This window comes from Paramormyrops kingsleyae, chromosome 6 (assembly GCF_048594095.1).
Source record: "Paramormyrops kingsleyae isolate MSU_618 chromosome 6, PKINGS_0.4, whole genome shotgun sequence".
NCBI classification, from domain to species: domain Eukaryota; kingdom Metazoa; phylum Chordata; class Actinopteri; order Osteoglossiformes; family Mormyridae; genus Paramormyrops; species Paramormyrops kingsleyae.
The window spans coordinates 5508189-5524399 of NC_132802.1; the positions used below are offsets into that span (position 1 = coordinate 5508189).

General features: G+C 39.2%; 2 protein-coding genes across 6 annotated transcripts in view; one reads left to right on the forward strand and one right to left on the reverse strand.

Annotated features, from left to right (window-relative positions):
* Positions 1–16211, forward strand: part of LOC111859078 (epithelial membrane protein 3-like) — a 234295-nt gene that overhangs the window by 101609 nt on the left and 116475 nt on the right. The gene's annotated exons all lie outside the window — the stretch shown is intronic.
* LOC111859079 (tumor necrosis factor receptor superfamily member 1A) lies at positions 18–14973 on the reverse strand. 5 transcript variants are annotated; one of them, XM_023841444.2, is made up of 10 exons: positions 14664–14973; positions 7821–7992; positions 7324–7461; positions 6801–6902; positions 6493–6508; positions 5524–5579; positions 5197–5415; positions 4805–4848; positions 4056–4116; positions 18–2043 (listed from the first exon to the last, which is right to left on the reverse strand). In XM_023841444.2, exons 2-10 carry the CDS (start codon positions 7936–7938, stop codon positions 1664–1666), a joined length of 1134 nt encoding a protein of 377 aa, XP_023697212.2. In that variant the 5' UTR covers positions 7939–7992; positions 14664–14973; the 3' UTR covers positions 18–1663. The 5 variants fall into 5 exon arrangements, with proteins under 5 accessions (XP_023697212.2, XP_023697209.2, XP_023697208.2 ...); XM_023841441.2 differs by lacking the exon at positions 14664–14973 and adding an exon at positions 14248–14458 and having other exon boundaries at positions 5197–5412; XM_023841440.2 differs by lacking the exon at positions 14664–14973 and adding an exon at positions 14248–14458.

Below are 16211 nucleotides of genomic sequence, written 5' to 3' on the forward strand. Positions count from 1 at the left end.
CCATCCAGCTAAGACTCTTTTTCAGATACATTACATAGATATTTTAATGTTTATTTTCACAGTAAATACTTTGCAGTATGGATACCATAAATAACAACAATTCATACATTGATTTCATTTCATTTTGTGCGCCACCCATTCTTCATCTTGAGTTTTTCTCACACACGTTAACATCAGTAACATACAGTTAAGTGGTATTACCGAGATACTACTTAGCTATATACCTCAACCAAGTAACCACCTCATACATCAAAATAAGAATTTGGTCTGACGGAAATAAGATTTTGGATGTTATCTATCTTTATTTCCTGTTATCAATGTTAAGGCTTTAGTCTTGGGTCTTAAAGCCCTAGAATATCATTCACCGCTATTAAGTCCAGCTCTTGTTGGTAGGCTTTTGGGGGGTATATCTGCTCTGGCTTCCTTCTTATTAACCATCCAGTATTTCTAGGACATCCTAATTGATCCTTCACATACTTATGATTAATTCTAAAACCATAACTCATAAAACACTGAACCACAGCCCACAAAGATTCAATCTTGAGTTGACTGTTTGTTTTTGTTTGTTTTTTGTTTTGCCCGTGAACCTGTTTGATGCTGTTTTAGACTATTTATATTGTATAATTTTGTTTTAATTGTATCATTTTCCTTTTTATTCTACATTTTAACATTTTATATAAGCATAGGTAATCAAAAACAGGTGCAACCATCACTAGAGAGAACACTTCAAGTTTCTTGGCTATGGAGCACCACCTACTCCATGGAGATATAACCTGAGGAAAGTGATTGAACAGCTGACAACAAATTGTGAAGCATTCATTGCCAGTGGGATTTGCTTAGAGTATAACTGTAGGTTGTAAGAAGCATCATTGTATAAAATAGAATAAATAAACCTAACTTATTTTGTTTCATCGCTAATAATACTTGAGCAGTAATCTTTGTTTTATCTGGTATTGTGGCATCCCAGGGGTTGGGTTCACCTTTGAGAATACAAGACTATGAAATGCCTCCACAGTCCTTGGAATATCACCCACAGATTCCCTCCACACACGAGTTTCATCTTGAGCTGTAAGACAGCAGAGTCATTTCCCATTTTTGGTGAGGCGAGCAAGCTTCCCCTTCTCACTCGGTCTGCCAGTGGGTGACACTCCGCTTTTCACAGCTACACTTCTCTGCGTACATAGCAGAACTTTACTGCTCTTCAACTTGTTTCAAGTAAGAACATTCCTACAGTACTGTTCTAACAATAAAATATACTTACTGTTTATCTAACTTTAGCATACGGACATCTATGCCGGCATGAGTGTATGTGCACTTTTGCCTACCTAGATTGCATGGATAAACCAGGAAATAACTTTTCCCAGTAGACTTAAAGAGAAAACCCTTCAAAAAAAAATACTCTCTTTCAGCATTGATTCACTTAACCAGGAAAAAAAATTGTCCTCATTTGCCCAGCTCTGGGTGTAGACACTTCCTCATTCTGACAGATTGCAGTTTGTATTTAAGTCTGACAGAAACCAAAAGAAGAAACTTGGCCCAGTGGTTTTGATCACTGCTCATGACATAGTCAAGAATCTTGTTCTGTGGTCATTCCGCTCGGCACCTGTCACCCAGTCGAGGCTGACTGGGTTTTATGATCTTGTCCATGAGAAAGTGGAAAAAATCAGGCTGCTTCTCCTGTTCCTCCAGTGGGCTCACGGTCCCATCCGATGGCCTGGTAGGCGAGTGACCTCGTGTGTATCGGCACCTCCTGCTGCTCCAGCTTGTCCTGCAGGTCCTGCGCGCAACCGGACAGGTCCATGTTCTGCAGCACGTTATAAACATCTGCCAGCTGCACCCCGGCCCTACGGCTCCAAAGCCGCAACATCTGGTACTGCTGCTCCAGGTAGGACGGTCCTGCCTCCAGCTCAGCACGCTCCATCTGCCCATCAGGAACACGCAACAGCCGCAGGAACTCCTTCCAACGGCGCACGGGCACTTTTTCAATGATGGCATACAGCACCCATGCTGGCCAATCGCTCCTTACAGATTCCTCCCTTAGATCTGCAGAACAAAAAATAACAAACACGTTTGCTCATTGTCAAGTAATATTTAATTAGCTGGTTTCAAGCCCCTAGAGGTATTATTAGTAGTTGCATTCATGTTGATCATCTTGTTGAATGATATTCATTTGCTAGTATTCAGGTGACGTATACCTGGCTGCAAGAACTAATCAAGTAAACCAAGGCTGTGGGGTTGGGATCTCCCATTTGATTAGTGATTATATACGGTATTCTTTTCTGCATCCATCATGGAAACAATGAGATTTAATTTAATGAATGATGATAACATGGACCTAACCTGTAAATATTGATACTCTAGAAAAATACAGGGATCTTCCACTTTGCTAAGCTGGATTTTAACATAAAAATAAACAGATAAATCTTGTCATTTTTATTACTGACTGTTATGTATAAAAATGCCATAGATGTTCCCCATGCATAAATAATTGATAGGCAGCTTGCCAGAAATACTCAATTTTCAGACTGTTTTGTTGCACGTTCACATATCTTATGATCCTTATCATGTTTGCTTCTGTTAGCTACCCATGATTGACGAGTCCTGAAGCTGGTTAAGCGAACAAGCCAACAATGCAGCCCTTATCAGAAAGATTCTGCATATGATGCTTCCGGAATGGCAAGTTCACACGAGCAGACAGCACTCAATGTGAAATGCAAGAGTGATACATTCTGGACGGGCGCTTCACTCACGCCAACTGATACAGCTTAGTATTTAACCACCTTAGGTGACAAAAAAGGCTACATCCATTCTCTTAACCATACATTACCTAGTCGTCCATGCTGTGTAATAATAGTTATTACCATCACAGAGAAACAGTGAAGGATGACTAGTTAAACTAGTAGAAAGATGTTGAGAATCATGAAATTAACAATTACATTTTCCTGCTTTTCATTTTTGATCATGTTTGCGAATGCTGGAATAGGGTTTGCCGACCCAGGCCTCAGAGACACCCAGACAGTCCACATTATTGTCTCCTCTCAGCTCCCAGCCAATCAGAAACATGAAATGGTATGGGTGTGTTGGGAGCTGAGAGAGAACAAAAAAGTAGACTGTCTGTGGGTTCCTGTTTAGGACTACTACTGGTTTGGGAAACACTGGTGTAGCATTGCAGTCTGATGGAATGGGATTTTATGTATTACAGTTTGTATGTCCCCTCTGCGTTTCCCCGGGGTCCTCAAGTTTCCATGCACAATTAAAAAGCAGCTGGGTGGGTCAATTGATGTCGCCATTAATTGCCATTAAAGCATATGTGCCGCCTGTAATAGTATTCCCTGCTTTGTGTCTTGTTCTTCCGAGGATAGACTCCACTTTGGCTGCAACCTTCAGAATAAATAGTTATGTAAATAAGATTAATGCAAGAATTTGAATATGGAGAATGACATGATTGTAAACAATACATTTCCTGGGCTGTATTACCATAGTAATAATGTATTTTATTATCATGTAACTTGGATCGTCACCTGGTACAGAACTGATATAAACATGTACATTTTTATCTTGACTATAGAACCTGTGGAAGATCCGCCATACAGTCCAGATGTTGTTATTCTAATGCCGTTTCCCAATCCAGTCCTCGGGGACCCGGAGACACTCCATGGGAGCAAAAACAAGGCCTATCTGGGAGGGAGCAAAAACAAGGCCTATCTGGGAGGGAGCAAAAACAAGGCCTATCTGGGAGGGAGCAAAAACAAGGCCTATCTGGGAGGGAGCAAAAACAAGGCCTATCTGGGAGGGAGCAAAAACGTGGCCTGTCTGTGGGTCCCCGAGGACCGGGTTGGGAAACACTGCTCTAATTTGTTTCTTGATGTAATATCTATTGTGCCTGCTTCTTGTATTTAAGCTCGAATGGCCGTGTGCCAATATCACAGCAAGGCTGACACGGACACCACATTAAAGAGGAGCATTCATAAATAGTCCTGCAAACTACAATCCATTCAAACTGTGCATAAACTGCGAGGCAGGCAGCGAAAGAAGTGTATAGTCTTTAACGGCACCTTGAAGTTCATGTTGGTCAAGAGGTCTGGCTCGATGGACTTTCGCAGCATCGCTAGACCCCTGCAATAAAACACAAGGTAGTTTTTCAGCATTTTGTACCAGAAGGCACTAACAGATACACTAACAGAGTGCTTTTGTTAAAACAGCATCATTTCTGAAGCTTCTTTGATGTCAGTACTGATAAGGATGTGGTGTTTCCTGGGTAAAAGGCTGTTTCAAGAGTTCCACTGAATTCACATTATACACACAGGTGGTAATATGCCTAAACTGGAAGTCTACTTATTAGGCTTCCCCGAAGTGTGCGTGAAATAACAGCATGTATCTGTCCAAAACAGTTTCTTATCAGTTTATACATTTGTAATTTAAATGTGTGTTTCTATTAAATACTTCTGTAAACAAGAAATTACACATTATATTGTTTGCATTTAAAACTGTTGGAAAGGTACCTCAGCAAAACACAGAAATGAATTTGCTAAGTACTCAATAATATAATCTGTTGCCACCAGCCATGAGAGTATGATATTGAAGAGATGTGCAACACATAATGACATTTGTGATAAGACCAACAACTTTTCTTTACAAATCAAAAGTCAGTTGAAGATTTCATCATATTTCAGTTTAAACTTCTTTTGGATGTTTACTCAATCGGCATGGTTGATGAGAGCACTAGTGAATAATGGATAAAAATGCCGTGTAGCCTAATTTGATGTGACAACATGGTGTCATAACTAGAAGAACACAGCCTTACCAAGGGGATCTGGACAAGTGGATCTGGACTTTCAAACAGCTGATCTGTTCAAACAAAAACACAATCAGATATTCACATGATGGTTATGCCTGATGCTTTTATCCAAAGTGATGTGTAATTGAAAAAGCAGGGTTAGACAGTCCCTGGATCATCCTCGCTCAAGGGCCCGATGATGAAATCAATCTAACAGCCAACAGATTTGAACCAACAACCTTCCACTCACAAGCAGAGACCCCTACAAGGTAGGGCCATGCAACATTCCCATTAGATGTATTTTATGTATTTTAAAATATGAAATTTTAATGATTAACCCTGCATTATTAATTTGGGTAATTTAACTGGCATTCGGCCATATTTACTGAAATGCAGTTTGTTTTCGCATAGACACCTACTTGGAGAGGCATAATTTGGTATCTCTTGAGGTAGTTGCACGGTTGTGTAAAGGAGTTTGGACTTCAGGAAGTGCTGCCTGCTGGACTCCCTTCCCAGCTGGGTGCGGCAGCACAGGGTCAGGGCCAACGTGGCCCCCAGCAGAAGAAACGCCGTTGTCATGATGAGGAGGACGTAACTGGCCAGCCCAAGATGATCTGCGTTTTTTGTAGTATGATCTGCTGGTGGTTTTTTCGAAAGAAAATTATTTTTTAAGTAAGGTTAGATTTTTTTCAGGTCTAATTAATTTGGTTTCAAATGTACTCAGGTGCTATTGTTGGTATAAATACCTGTCGACTTATTTGTGGTATAAGCAGCTTTAGTAGTAGGAACAGTGGGCGTTGGTCTTGGGAGGGGAAGACATGAGAAAAGAAGGCATTACTTACAGACTGACAGTGCAGAGAGAATGGCTTGTCATGCAACATTCAACTTCCTGAGGTACAAGTGGGCGGTGTATTAAATGTTAAATGATTCACTGATGGGTGTCTCTGCAGAAATTTATTTGCTTTGCTCCCTTTAAAGTGATTCAAGATAGCCTTTTTAAAATTATGAAGCCCAAAGGTTACTGATTAATTTCAGATTTCTTTTTAATCACCTCTGAAGGGTAGCGGAGTACAGTGAGTTTCTTACAGACTCCTCCGTGAGGTATAGTCCAGTCTTAGAGAAGGATAATCAGTGTGTAAGGAGACTGCTTTGACCTACGTACATAGCTGATGCAGTTCAGGTTCACAAGCAACCTTTGAGTTACAAGTCAGTGCCTACAGTACTGGCACTGGGCGAATACAGACGCTCCTCTACTTACGAATGAGATACGTTCCGAATGGCCGTTTGTAACTTGAAATGTCCGTACGTCGTTATTCAACATCATTTTAAGGGTATACGCAAGTACTAAGGACTAGGATACTGGGAGTACATACGCTACGATGCTGGCGCGGCGGGAGTAGTGGCCGGAAGTCATACTGGGTGGAATTGGTGCGCAGAAAAAAAATTGATGTTGCGGACAGGAAATGGGAGCCCAATGAACACAATTTGGACTTACAGTCCTCTTCGTTCGTATGTCTGAAAGTTCGTAAGTAGAGGAACGTCTGTACTCATTTGTGCACAAAGTTCTAACGACTCTTTGGTTGGTATTTTGATTTTATATTTACCCCAGTACCTGTCTGATTGACAGAATATGACAATAAAATATTAGCAGGTTTGCATTATTATTATTTTTTACTTGATAGTAAGAGTGTTGCCTTGGTATTTGGTTCACTTACTTGTGTATCCATTCACCTGAGGAAAGGGGGAAAAAAGGAAAAATGAATTACAATTAGTTGGGAAAAAATATGATTAGACTCAAAACTTCCATGCAAGATAATGAAACCTCAAATTTTGTAATGCAGGAATGAAGCGAGAAATTCTAATTAAGGTATACAGCCATAACCGGCACATGGGGCACATAACGTGGCTGCCAGTCTGGGAAAACAGGAAAATGTACTTATTCTTTCCATAAGGATCTATACAATACATATACATCACTCAGCGTCAGAAATGCTGACACCTGCCAGTCACACTGTCCCCTTACATTCAAATATTTCTTCAGTGTGGTTTATTCGTTGGTACCCTTCTTTGCAGTCGCATTTGGTGTCGGACGTGCTGGTGCAATTGCTCTTCACGACTCGTGACCCTGAGGACAGAAAGCAGAACAGCCCTCAAGCACTCATTCTGTTCCTTCTAACTGCCTCCTAAAACCAACTCTGAACATCCTCTGACTGATTCCTGGCTCAGACTGACAGACAGTCGTAGAGACACAACCATGCATTTATTAGCTCCCACTTTTATCCAAAGTGACATGCAGTTCAGTGTGCATGGTCAGCTGGTCCCTGGAGCAACTGGGACTAAGGGTCTTGCTCAAGGGCCCAACAGTGACATCCCTCTGCCAGTCATAGGATTTGAACTGGTGGGCAAAGAGTCCCAACCACAGAGCCACACATCACCTCTCCTGACCCACAACTCTACCAATGACTACTGGGGTACCAGTAATTATCCAGTCTGCTCATGACAACCATGTCCAGTTAACAGTACATGACTACTTGCAATCTGTTTACCTTTCTCATCACAAGGGGTACACAGGATACAGGATAATAATTGATTTTCAATTATAGTGTAGGTGCCATGTGTGCAAGGGGAACAGTGCGATCGTTGTTCTGTACAGAGCTCTTGCACCTTGCTATTTTTGTAAAAACCTGCAAGGGCAAGAGAGAACAGGAACCACATCATTACATACTCAACATTCATGGTCATCTTTACCAGTTACTATTCAAAATTCAATTGGTCCTTTATAATGTTGTAATAAAGAATATCATTGTGCCGTGTTTTGTTCAAAGAACTTACCATAAGGTTTCAGAAAACTGTATTTGTATACTGACTGCAATATTAAATCCGTAATAAATATTAAACTCTTTGGCCAATGATTGGTCAATGGCAGGTATTCAAAATTAATAAGTAGGCTTCTAAGTGGTGCTATAGTATACGCTAGTTTAATTGCCAGCATCTTTATGCAGAATCATTTTTTAAGTTCAAGTTGGAGGGAGGCTTGGCTCACCAGGAGGACACTTAAATTCACATTCAGTGGGGTTCCGCTTGGTTCTCTTGAGTTCTGTCCCTCCAACCTCTTCATGCACAGCGAGTCTGCCCACCCTGTTCAAAGGGTGATACTTCATGCTTGCAGGGGTGCTGTCCGTAGGAACCAAAGAGGCCAGGGACAGGGGCACAACCTGTGAGACAGGAGGAAGACTAAGAGACAGCGTCCATGCCTGAGGAAGCAACTTAACAAAAACTCACACAGCATTAGTTCCCTAAAACTAAACTTTAGTTCCCCAAAGCCCAGGTGACCAGGAGTCAGTTCATGTGCACTCCACTGGATTCTTTCAAAGCAACACAGGCCTTTTCAACTTAAGCTCTGGTGACAATCAGAAGGCTCCAAGTAGGACCAGGACCCCAGTCATGTACCCCGAGCTAGAAAATTAAGTTTCTTCAAAAATATATTCAGCTGCATAAATGGTAAAAGCTGTAGGACACACAGAAAAACGCATTCATTGGGATAGTGTGACAAATAGTTACCCACAATCAGTGGTGGAGGAAGTACTGAAGCTTAGTACTTAAGTAAAAGTACAAGTATCCCGCAAAATATGTACTCAAGTAAAAGTAGAAGTGCTACATCAATCTTACTTAAGTGAAAGTACTAAGTACTTACTTTTAAATTTACTTTAAAGTATTTTTTTAAGTAAAAGTACTCACACAATGGTTTGTCTCAACGTCTGGGGTGTGCCATTTTGTAAAAGAATAGTAGATATACTGACTTACGCCTCTACCGATGTCATTGCTCGTAATAATTACAAGCAACTACGCAGTATATGTGTATTGGAAAGTTTGGTGTGCTTATTGTGCATGTACTCTGCAATATTGTGTGTACCCTAACTTAGAATTATGTGGATGACAAGTTATCTACTAGGTATTACCCACTAATATACCATTAAGATAAACCAATCAGGACATGATATATCTTTAAATCATTTATGTACTTGCAAAACTGTTCAACACATCTGTTAAGAGCAGTAAAAGGGAAACACAACAGTAACCAAACACTAGTGGTGGGGTGGCACCATGTTGAATGTCTCGTCTTCTTGAAATCAAGCCAGTCTACCAGCTCGTGCTGCTAATTGACGCGCGCTCTGCCATCATTGGAACTAATTAAGTCACCTGATTAGTAGGAAATGGCAAACAACACCAGAACGCAATAGGCTATTTTTTCATGCAAGATTTTGAGGAAATTGTGTTCATAAAATGTAACGACTAACGGCATAAATTGTAGAAATGTAGTGGAGTAGAAAGTACAGATAATTGCCGCAAAATGTAATGGAGTAAAATAAAAAGTATGCATTATTATTTTTACTTAAGTAAAGTACAGATACGTAAAAATGTACTTAAGTACAGTAATGAAGTACAAATACTTTGTTACATTCCACCACTGCCCACAATGCTTCTATAGGGGATTAAAACTGCAATGCGTGAATATTACTCCAGTATTATTTGCACAAACGCCTCCGGGTTGAGTGTAAGGCAGCTTTTTCGTTTCCAGTCTTACTTGTTCGTATGAAGTTGTGGTCTGAAATATTTTACACTTGCTGCCTCCACAAGCTACTAAAGAAACGTCAATAATGTTTATCGTATTTTCAAGAAGACAAGCAAAGTACCATTTATATGTATTTTATTCTCAATTCTGTACTGCTGCAGTATCCTCTATATTCTACCCACTTCATAGTGCTACTTTGCTCTGCCACATATCGCTTTACTACCTCATGTTGAATTATATGTTGTTAGAGATCTTGTAGTATTTTATACTTGTAGTATTTTTTGTATTGTAACTTTGTATGCTCCTGTTAATTGTCTGTAGTCTGTGGAGAAGGCATTCAAGTAAGAATTTCATAGTACTTTGTACATATGACAACAAAACTTCAAAACCATACAAGCTGGAAAAAAAAGCTTCAAATTCTACACATCATCAGATATATACAACTAGGAAGGTAAGAAAATGACTGAAGCTAACTTAGCTAACAGCACTTTAGCTGCCTAACAATTGGAGAAACAAGTCGATGTGTCAAACGAAATTTTTTTATGTTATTGGTATTCAGTGTATATATGTCGAACTTGTCATGGATGGTCATGAGACATTTCTAAAACCTTTTGGGCATGTATCATTCCTCATATTGTATACTCTGTATAGCCGTCGACAGCGTCTTTAGAGCTGATCGCAGTGATGACCAGAAATGCTTGAGCAGCTATACTTTTAAATGGAATTATGTCACCGTGCTAGCGCAAGTAGACCATTAAGTGTCATGTTCCAGGGTGCCACAGCAGGGCCCTTCTTGACGCTTGAATCTGGAACAGCCAAAAAAAATCAGAGGCACTGTGTGCCATGAGAACACCTGTCAGTGCACAAACAAATGACCTCATCTGCCAAACGTGAGAGCAACGGAAAGGTGCGCATCAACTGCTTCACAGGATATACAACAGCAACAATACAACTGTTTGCCTTGAAGTACTGAGAACATAATTTAAAAAGATACATGATGTATAATTATTAAGTAGATGATTTATGAAGCAATTATACACTGTATAATATAATAAATGAAGCTGACTTTGGTTATCATTTACTTCTTTGAGATTTAAGATACGTTGTCAAGTATTCCAGTCAGGGTCAGACAGAACACTAGGAAGACAATATCTTTCGGACCCCCACCAACATACCCTGCCAAGAACATGCTGTTTCTGTTTTCTGTCTGTTCATAAACATTTTGCTAGATTTTACAGCCGGCACAGTAGTTAGCACTCCTGCCTCACACCTCTACGACCAGGGTTTGAGTCTCCACCACAGCTCGGATTGTAGAGTTTGCATGTTGTCATCGTGGGGTTTCCTCTGAGTACTCTGGTTTCTCCCCACAATGTGAAAACATGCTGAGGTTAAGCATCTGAGTTACCAGATTGTTTGTAGGTGTGAATGGGGTGTGACTGTGCCCTACAATGGGTCGGTGCCCCATCCTGGGTTTTTTCCTGCCTTGTGCCCATAGGGTCCGGACCCCCTGCAACCCTTAGGTCCAAACCATAATGCTTCACAATCTGCCAAATGTCTTCAATAGTAGTTTTTTAGTTCACACCAAACATAATGTCTGGCTTTCTGGCTAAATTACCATATTGACTCATTCATCCAGAGTGCAGTAATCAGTTCAGTTCAGTTCAACTTTATTCGTACCCAAAGGTAAATTTGCTTTGCAGTAAAGTGAGTCACAAGAATAACACTATAGCATAATCACATAACCATAATTCCACATTCCACATAAAAGACTAATACCTCATTCACTTATTTAGGAGGCTTATAGCAATAGGGATGAAGCTGTTCTTAAAATGTTTTGTTTTACATAGAGGCTATATCTTTGTCCTGACTGAAGCAGCTGGAACTCATAGTGTAGTGGATGAGAAGTATCTTTTAATATAGAGCCAGATAGACTCTGTACCTGCCTGGAAAACAACATCTCAGGATTCACCTGCTGCTCTCTCATTAACTTACTAGACCACTTCACTTTTGATTCAGACAATTCTTATTTTTAAGAGACAAATTTCCAAACCAAGACACCATACAAAAGGATAAAACCGATTCAATAAAAGCTCGATAAAAAAGGATCAACAGTGTTTTGTCAATATAAAAAGACGACAGTTTTCTCAAGCAAAACAAGCGCTGATTTCCCTTTTTATAGACAGCCTCACAGTTTGCATCAAATGTCAATTTGCTGTCATTAACTGTGCCAAGATATTTATAGGTATCCACACATTCCACTATCTGACCTTTTATAGTTGTCAATTCTTGTACTAAAGGTTCTTTCCTAAAATCAATCAGCATATCTTTAGTTTTTGAAATGTTCACTTGCAGAAAGGATTCATCGCACCACTGGACAAAATCACATATAATTTCACCATGGCAGGTTTCATTGCCCTTCAACAGACTAACAACAACCGAATCATTTGCATATTTAAAAAAAAAAAATCTGTCCTCCCTTCTGCTACGACACATATTTGTGTAAAGAATGAACAGCAGAGGTGACAGAACACATCCTTGTGGAGAACCAGTAGACGAACATGCTAAATCAGACAGAGTATTATTCACTCTCACTCTCTGTGTTCTGTTTGATAAAAAATCTAAAATCCAGCCCATAAGGTTAGGACTTAAGTTAAAGTGTTCTAAAAACCTCTCTATTAAAATGTGGGGTTGCATAGTATTAAAAGCAGATGAAAAATCAACAAATAAGAGCCTAGCATGTGTTCTCTTTCCCTCAAGATGTTTAAAAAGCAAATTCATTAAAGTGACTGTGGCATCCTCAACTCCACAAAAAGGTCTATAAGCAAATTGCAGAGGATCCAAGTCCTTCTCTGTCTTCCTTATAACTTCAGACCTCACCAGTTTCTCAAAGGTTTTCATTACAATAGATGTCAAAGCAACAGGTCTAAAATCATTTAAAGTCTTCGGGCTTTTAATCTTGGGGATAGGGACAACAACAACATCTTTCCAACATTTTGGAACATGCTGATTCTGTAAAGACTCGTTAAAAATATGATAGAATATTGGGCATAATTGTTTAGCACACGATTTAAGCAATTGGCCACAAATATTATCAGGTCCCTGACTTCTCTTTGTCTTTACTGACAAGAAAACTTTTACAATATCTTTGTGTTTAATCTCAAAATGATTAGTGTCTTAAGTTTTTGATTCAGTCCTTGCCTCTCTTTACTAAAATAAAACAATTCTTTGCCTTGGTGTTGCCTGCAAACAGCAGTCATGTTTTGAGAGCAATGGCTCTTTCTGAGAGCTCCCTTAAACACATTGACATTAATTGTGGCAAGAGTTGCCAATAAATTCCCTTCATCACGGGGCAGAATGGGGTGGAGTGGGGTGATGTGTCACTCTGGAGGTTAGGACTCTGTGCCCATTATTTTCCCTTTCTGTAAGGGTTTTGGGCAATATAATGACTGATGTGAAACTGCGTAGAAATGGCTGTGAAACCATCCCACACTAACAAGCATCAGCCATCTTCTGAGAGACTTAAAGATATCTTTTGAGCCTGGCATTTTACCTCAATGACTAAGGCCAGACCAGTCCAGGTTAATGTAAGGCAGAATCCTTTAACTTACTGTTGAATTATGTTTTAATAATCTGTACCTGCTTATATACTTTTAGGCATTTGGTACAATAATTAAGGTAAGGGTACAATTAATGTGATCAAGGGTGAGTTTCCCGAAGCGTTCTTAACGCTACGTCGTTCTTAAGTTCTGTGTTAAAAGATAGAACTAACGAACGACGTAGTGTTAAGAAGGCTTTGGGAAAGTCACCCCAAGTCTTTGGCACATTGTTGATCAACAGTATGTTGAATCTTGTTGAGTAGGACAAAATTATGAATGATGTCATTTTCGCAGAATTGTAGTTGTTGGGAAGTTATGATATAGGAAATGAAATTTTTTTTGTTAAATAAATATCTTAGATTGGGAAACTATGCCACAACATTGAGTCAGATGGACAAAAAGTATTATTACAGTAAACTATTTCTGTATAATGAGATTACGTTTAAGAGACCATTTAAAAGACCACATGTTTTAAACACACATAGAACACTTATTCAGCTAACACAACTGAATTCAATATAACCATATGAAATAAAACATATAACAATCTTTTTAGAAACTGGAGCTATGACATATATATAACGGCATGTAGCCGTTTTCCCATAAGGAGAAACAAACTCCCTGGAACCATTGGCGATGAACAGAAAAAATACTTAGCCTACATGTACATCTTAACGTATGGAATATCTCCAAAAAGCGGGGAATAATTATGTCTGTGAATCTGATGCTACTCAACCTCATGACACCTCTGAAGAATACATGAATAATCTTAGATGGACCCATAAGTTAGCAAAGTACGAACTAAAACTCGACTTTTGGACAACTCGTACTTCGGAACGAACTGTCATTAAGCCTATTTTAAAATTTAGAATTAAATAGAATGGTTCGTAATAATGCTCGTGCAAACATCGCGCGGCTTAAGCGGTTCGTCGGCTCGAGGTACAGTATATGACAGTACCTTACTTCGTACCATATGTATAATTATTATTATTATCAAGTATCCTTATATAAACATTAATAAGTACAATTCTTATTGTTGCGACTTGCCCACAAATTCGTAACCTGGGCACTGCCTATAACGTACAAACTAGCCTACGGCGATACGTAGGGACTAGCCTACTATAAGTGTTTAATGAACGAATTATTTTCATATCAGCATGCCTCACCGATGAGATTATTAAATCATAATGGAAGTTCTTCTGGTAAAGGTACATAAGAACAATAAGCACAAGCACTACATCTTTCGCTAATACTACTAATGCTATATATAATACTAACAACACAAATAATGATATACTTACCCACAGGAAGAACAAAATGGTGAGCTTCATGTTTGTTTGTTTTTAACATTCAGATCTCATAAAGTCAGTTACAGTATTTCATGTTTAGGGTTGAAGGTGAAAACCAAGGCAGGTAATTTAAAATAATGAACCGTTATCCGTGAAGCCTCACGTATGTACGCGAGTATAAATGTAACTGTCAGAGGGAGGCATCTTTGAAGCACTAAATATACGAGAGCATAAGAGGAAGTACATATTCGGAAACCTTGAAACACTACTTTCATCTCTGAACGGCTGAGATGAGCTCATGGTGTGGCTACAGGAGATTTCTGTGATAAATGAACCTGTTTATTTGCGGCGCAGTACTGTTTGCTATCACAACACTTGTAAATGCCAATGCATTTCGAAACAGAAATATTTTAAGTATTATTACTTACCAGGTAAGGTTAGGGGTAAATGTAATAGGGAGATGGCGGGAACGGGGTCGTGACTTAAAACAAGTCTGACTTTAGAAAAATTTGCATACATTTCCATTGAGTGTTCAATAAAAGTGCTGCAAGCTGCAGACATGGAAATCTCTAACGGACAGAAAGTTGATTGTACTGATGAGTAAAAAACAATGATATCAGTCAATTAATATGAATAGTAAGAAAATTTGAAACAATTTTCAAGTTAAACTTAAAATTATTTGAAAAAAGAACACAAGACCATATATTAATGACTGATATTGAAACGAACTACTAATTATATGGGTAAGCCTACCTCTTCAGCGACTACTTACTAAAATGATAATCGTATGGCGCCCTCTACTGAAATGTTTATGGCGTTTCGATTGCTTTTTCCCTACAGCTTTTCTAGATGAATTTAAAATCACTGGTAAGGAGAGGTATACATAAGATCAAGAAGTACTATTATCTTTCACTAATAGTATGAACGAATCTAGATGTGGTATAACATTGATGGTGATTATTATTGTTATTATTGTATGTATTGTATTGTAGTTGTTGTCTCTTATACTGCCTAACCTTTCTATTACACTTTATAGTACCTTGGCCATTACATAAGCCTATACAGGGGGCAAGACAATGTAAAAGAAAAATATGATAGAAGTACATGCAGGGGTGGAATAGAACTGTCCCTGGAACAACATGGAGCTTAAAATTTATTCTAGTTTCATAAAAACGGGCGACAAAATACTAAATCAGCCATAAGATTCCTGCTGGAATGGAAACTTTCGGGAACAGTATCCAAAAGTGTGTAATCACACAATTTCAACTGAAAACTGACTCCACTTACTAAAATGATAATCAGTAGTGGTATCGTGATTGCTAAAAGCTTAAGAATATCAGACTTATGGCAGCTGCTTGAGCTGGCCACATTAACAGTGGTATCATGTGAAGCACTGCGCATCAGCGTTAGCTTTGGAATCAGGTACATGCATAAGCCTAATCCAACTTTATTTTGTATTTATTTCAAATAGGAACAGCATGTTTATAACACTAGAAACCCACTGCGACATACTGTAGGGCAGAGGTATTTAAACTGTGTGTCAGGATCGGTCCCTGTCCTGCCCTGGTCCAAGTGTCGCTTCCCTGCTTGGCCAGCAGGTGTTGCTGGTCATCCCATCTTCCATAATTTCCCAGGTTTATTTTAGTTTGTAGTGTGTGCTCTTGTTCCCTGGGCTACTATGTGACTCAGTGGGCTGAGCGTATAGCTATGAGAGAAACCAGCCTCAATTATTTATCATTCAACATTTGTCTTTTGTTGTATACCCCTGGGTAGGTTATGTTAGTGTACTTCTGTTAGTTCCTTGTTTTTGCTCCTTATCTCCTGTTTGTAATTATGTTCTGCATCATGATTCTAGTCTTTCCTAGTGTTTGTGTCTGTAGTGATTCTTGATTATGCTCACCTGTTTCTTATTAGTTGTAGTCCTTAGTGTTCTGTAAATAGTCCATACCTGTCCTTTGTTGAAGCTCTCGCTATGT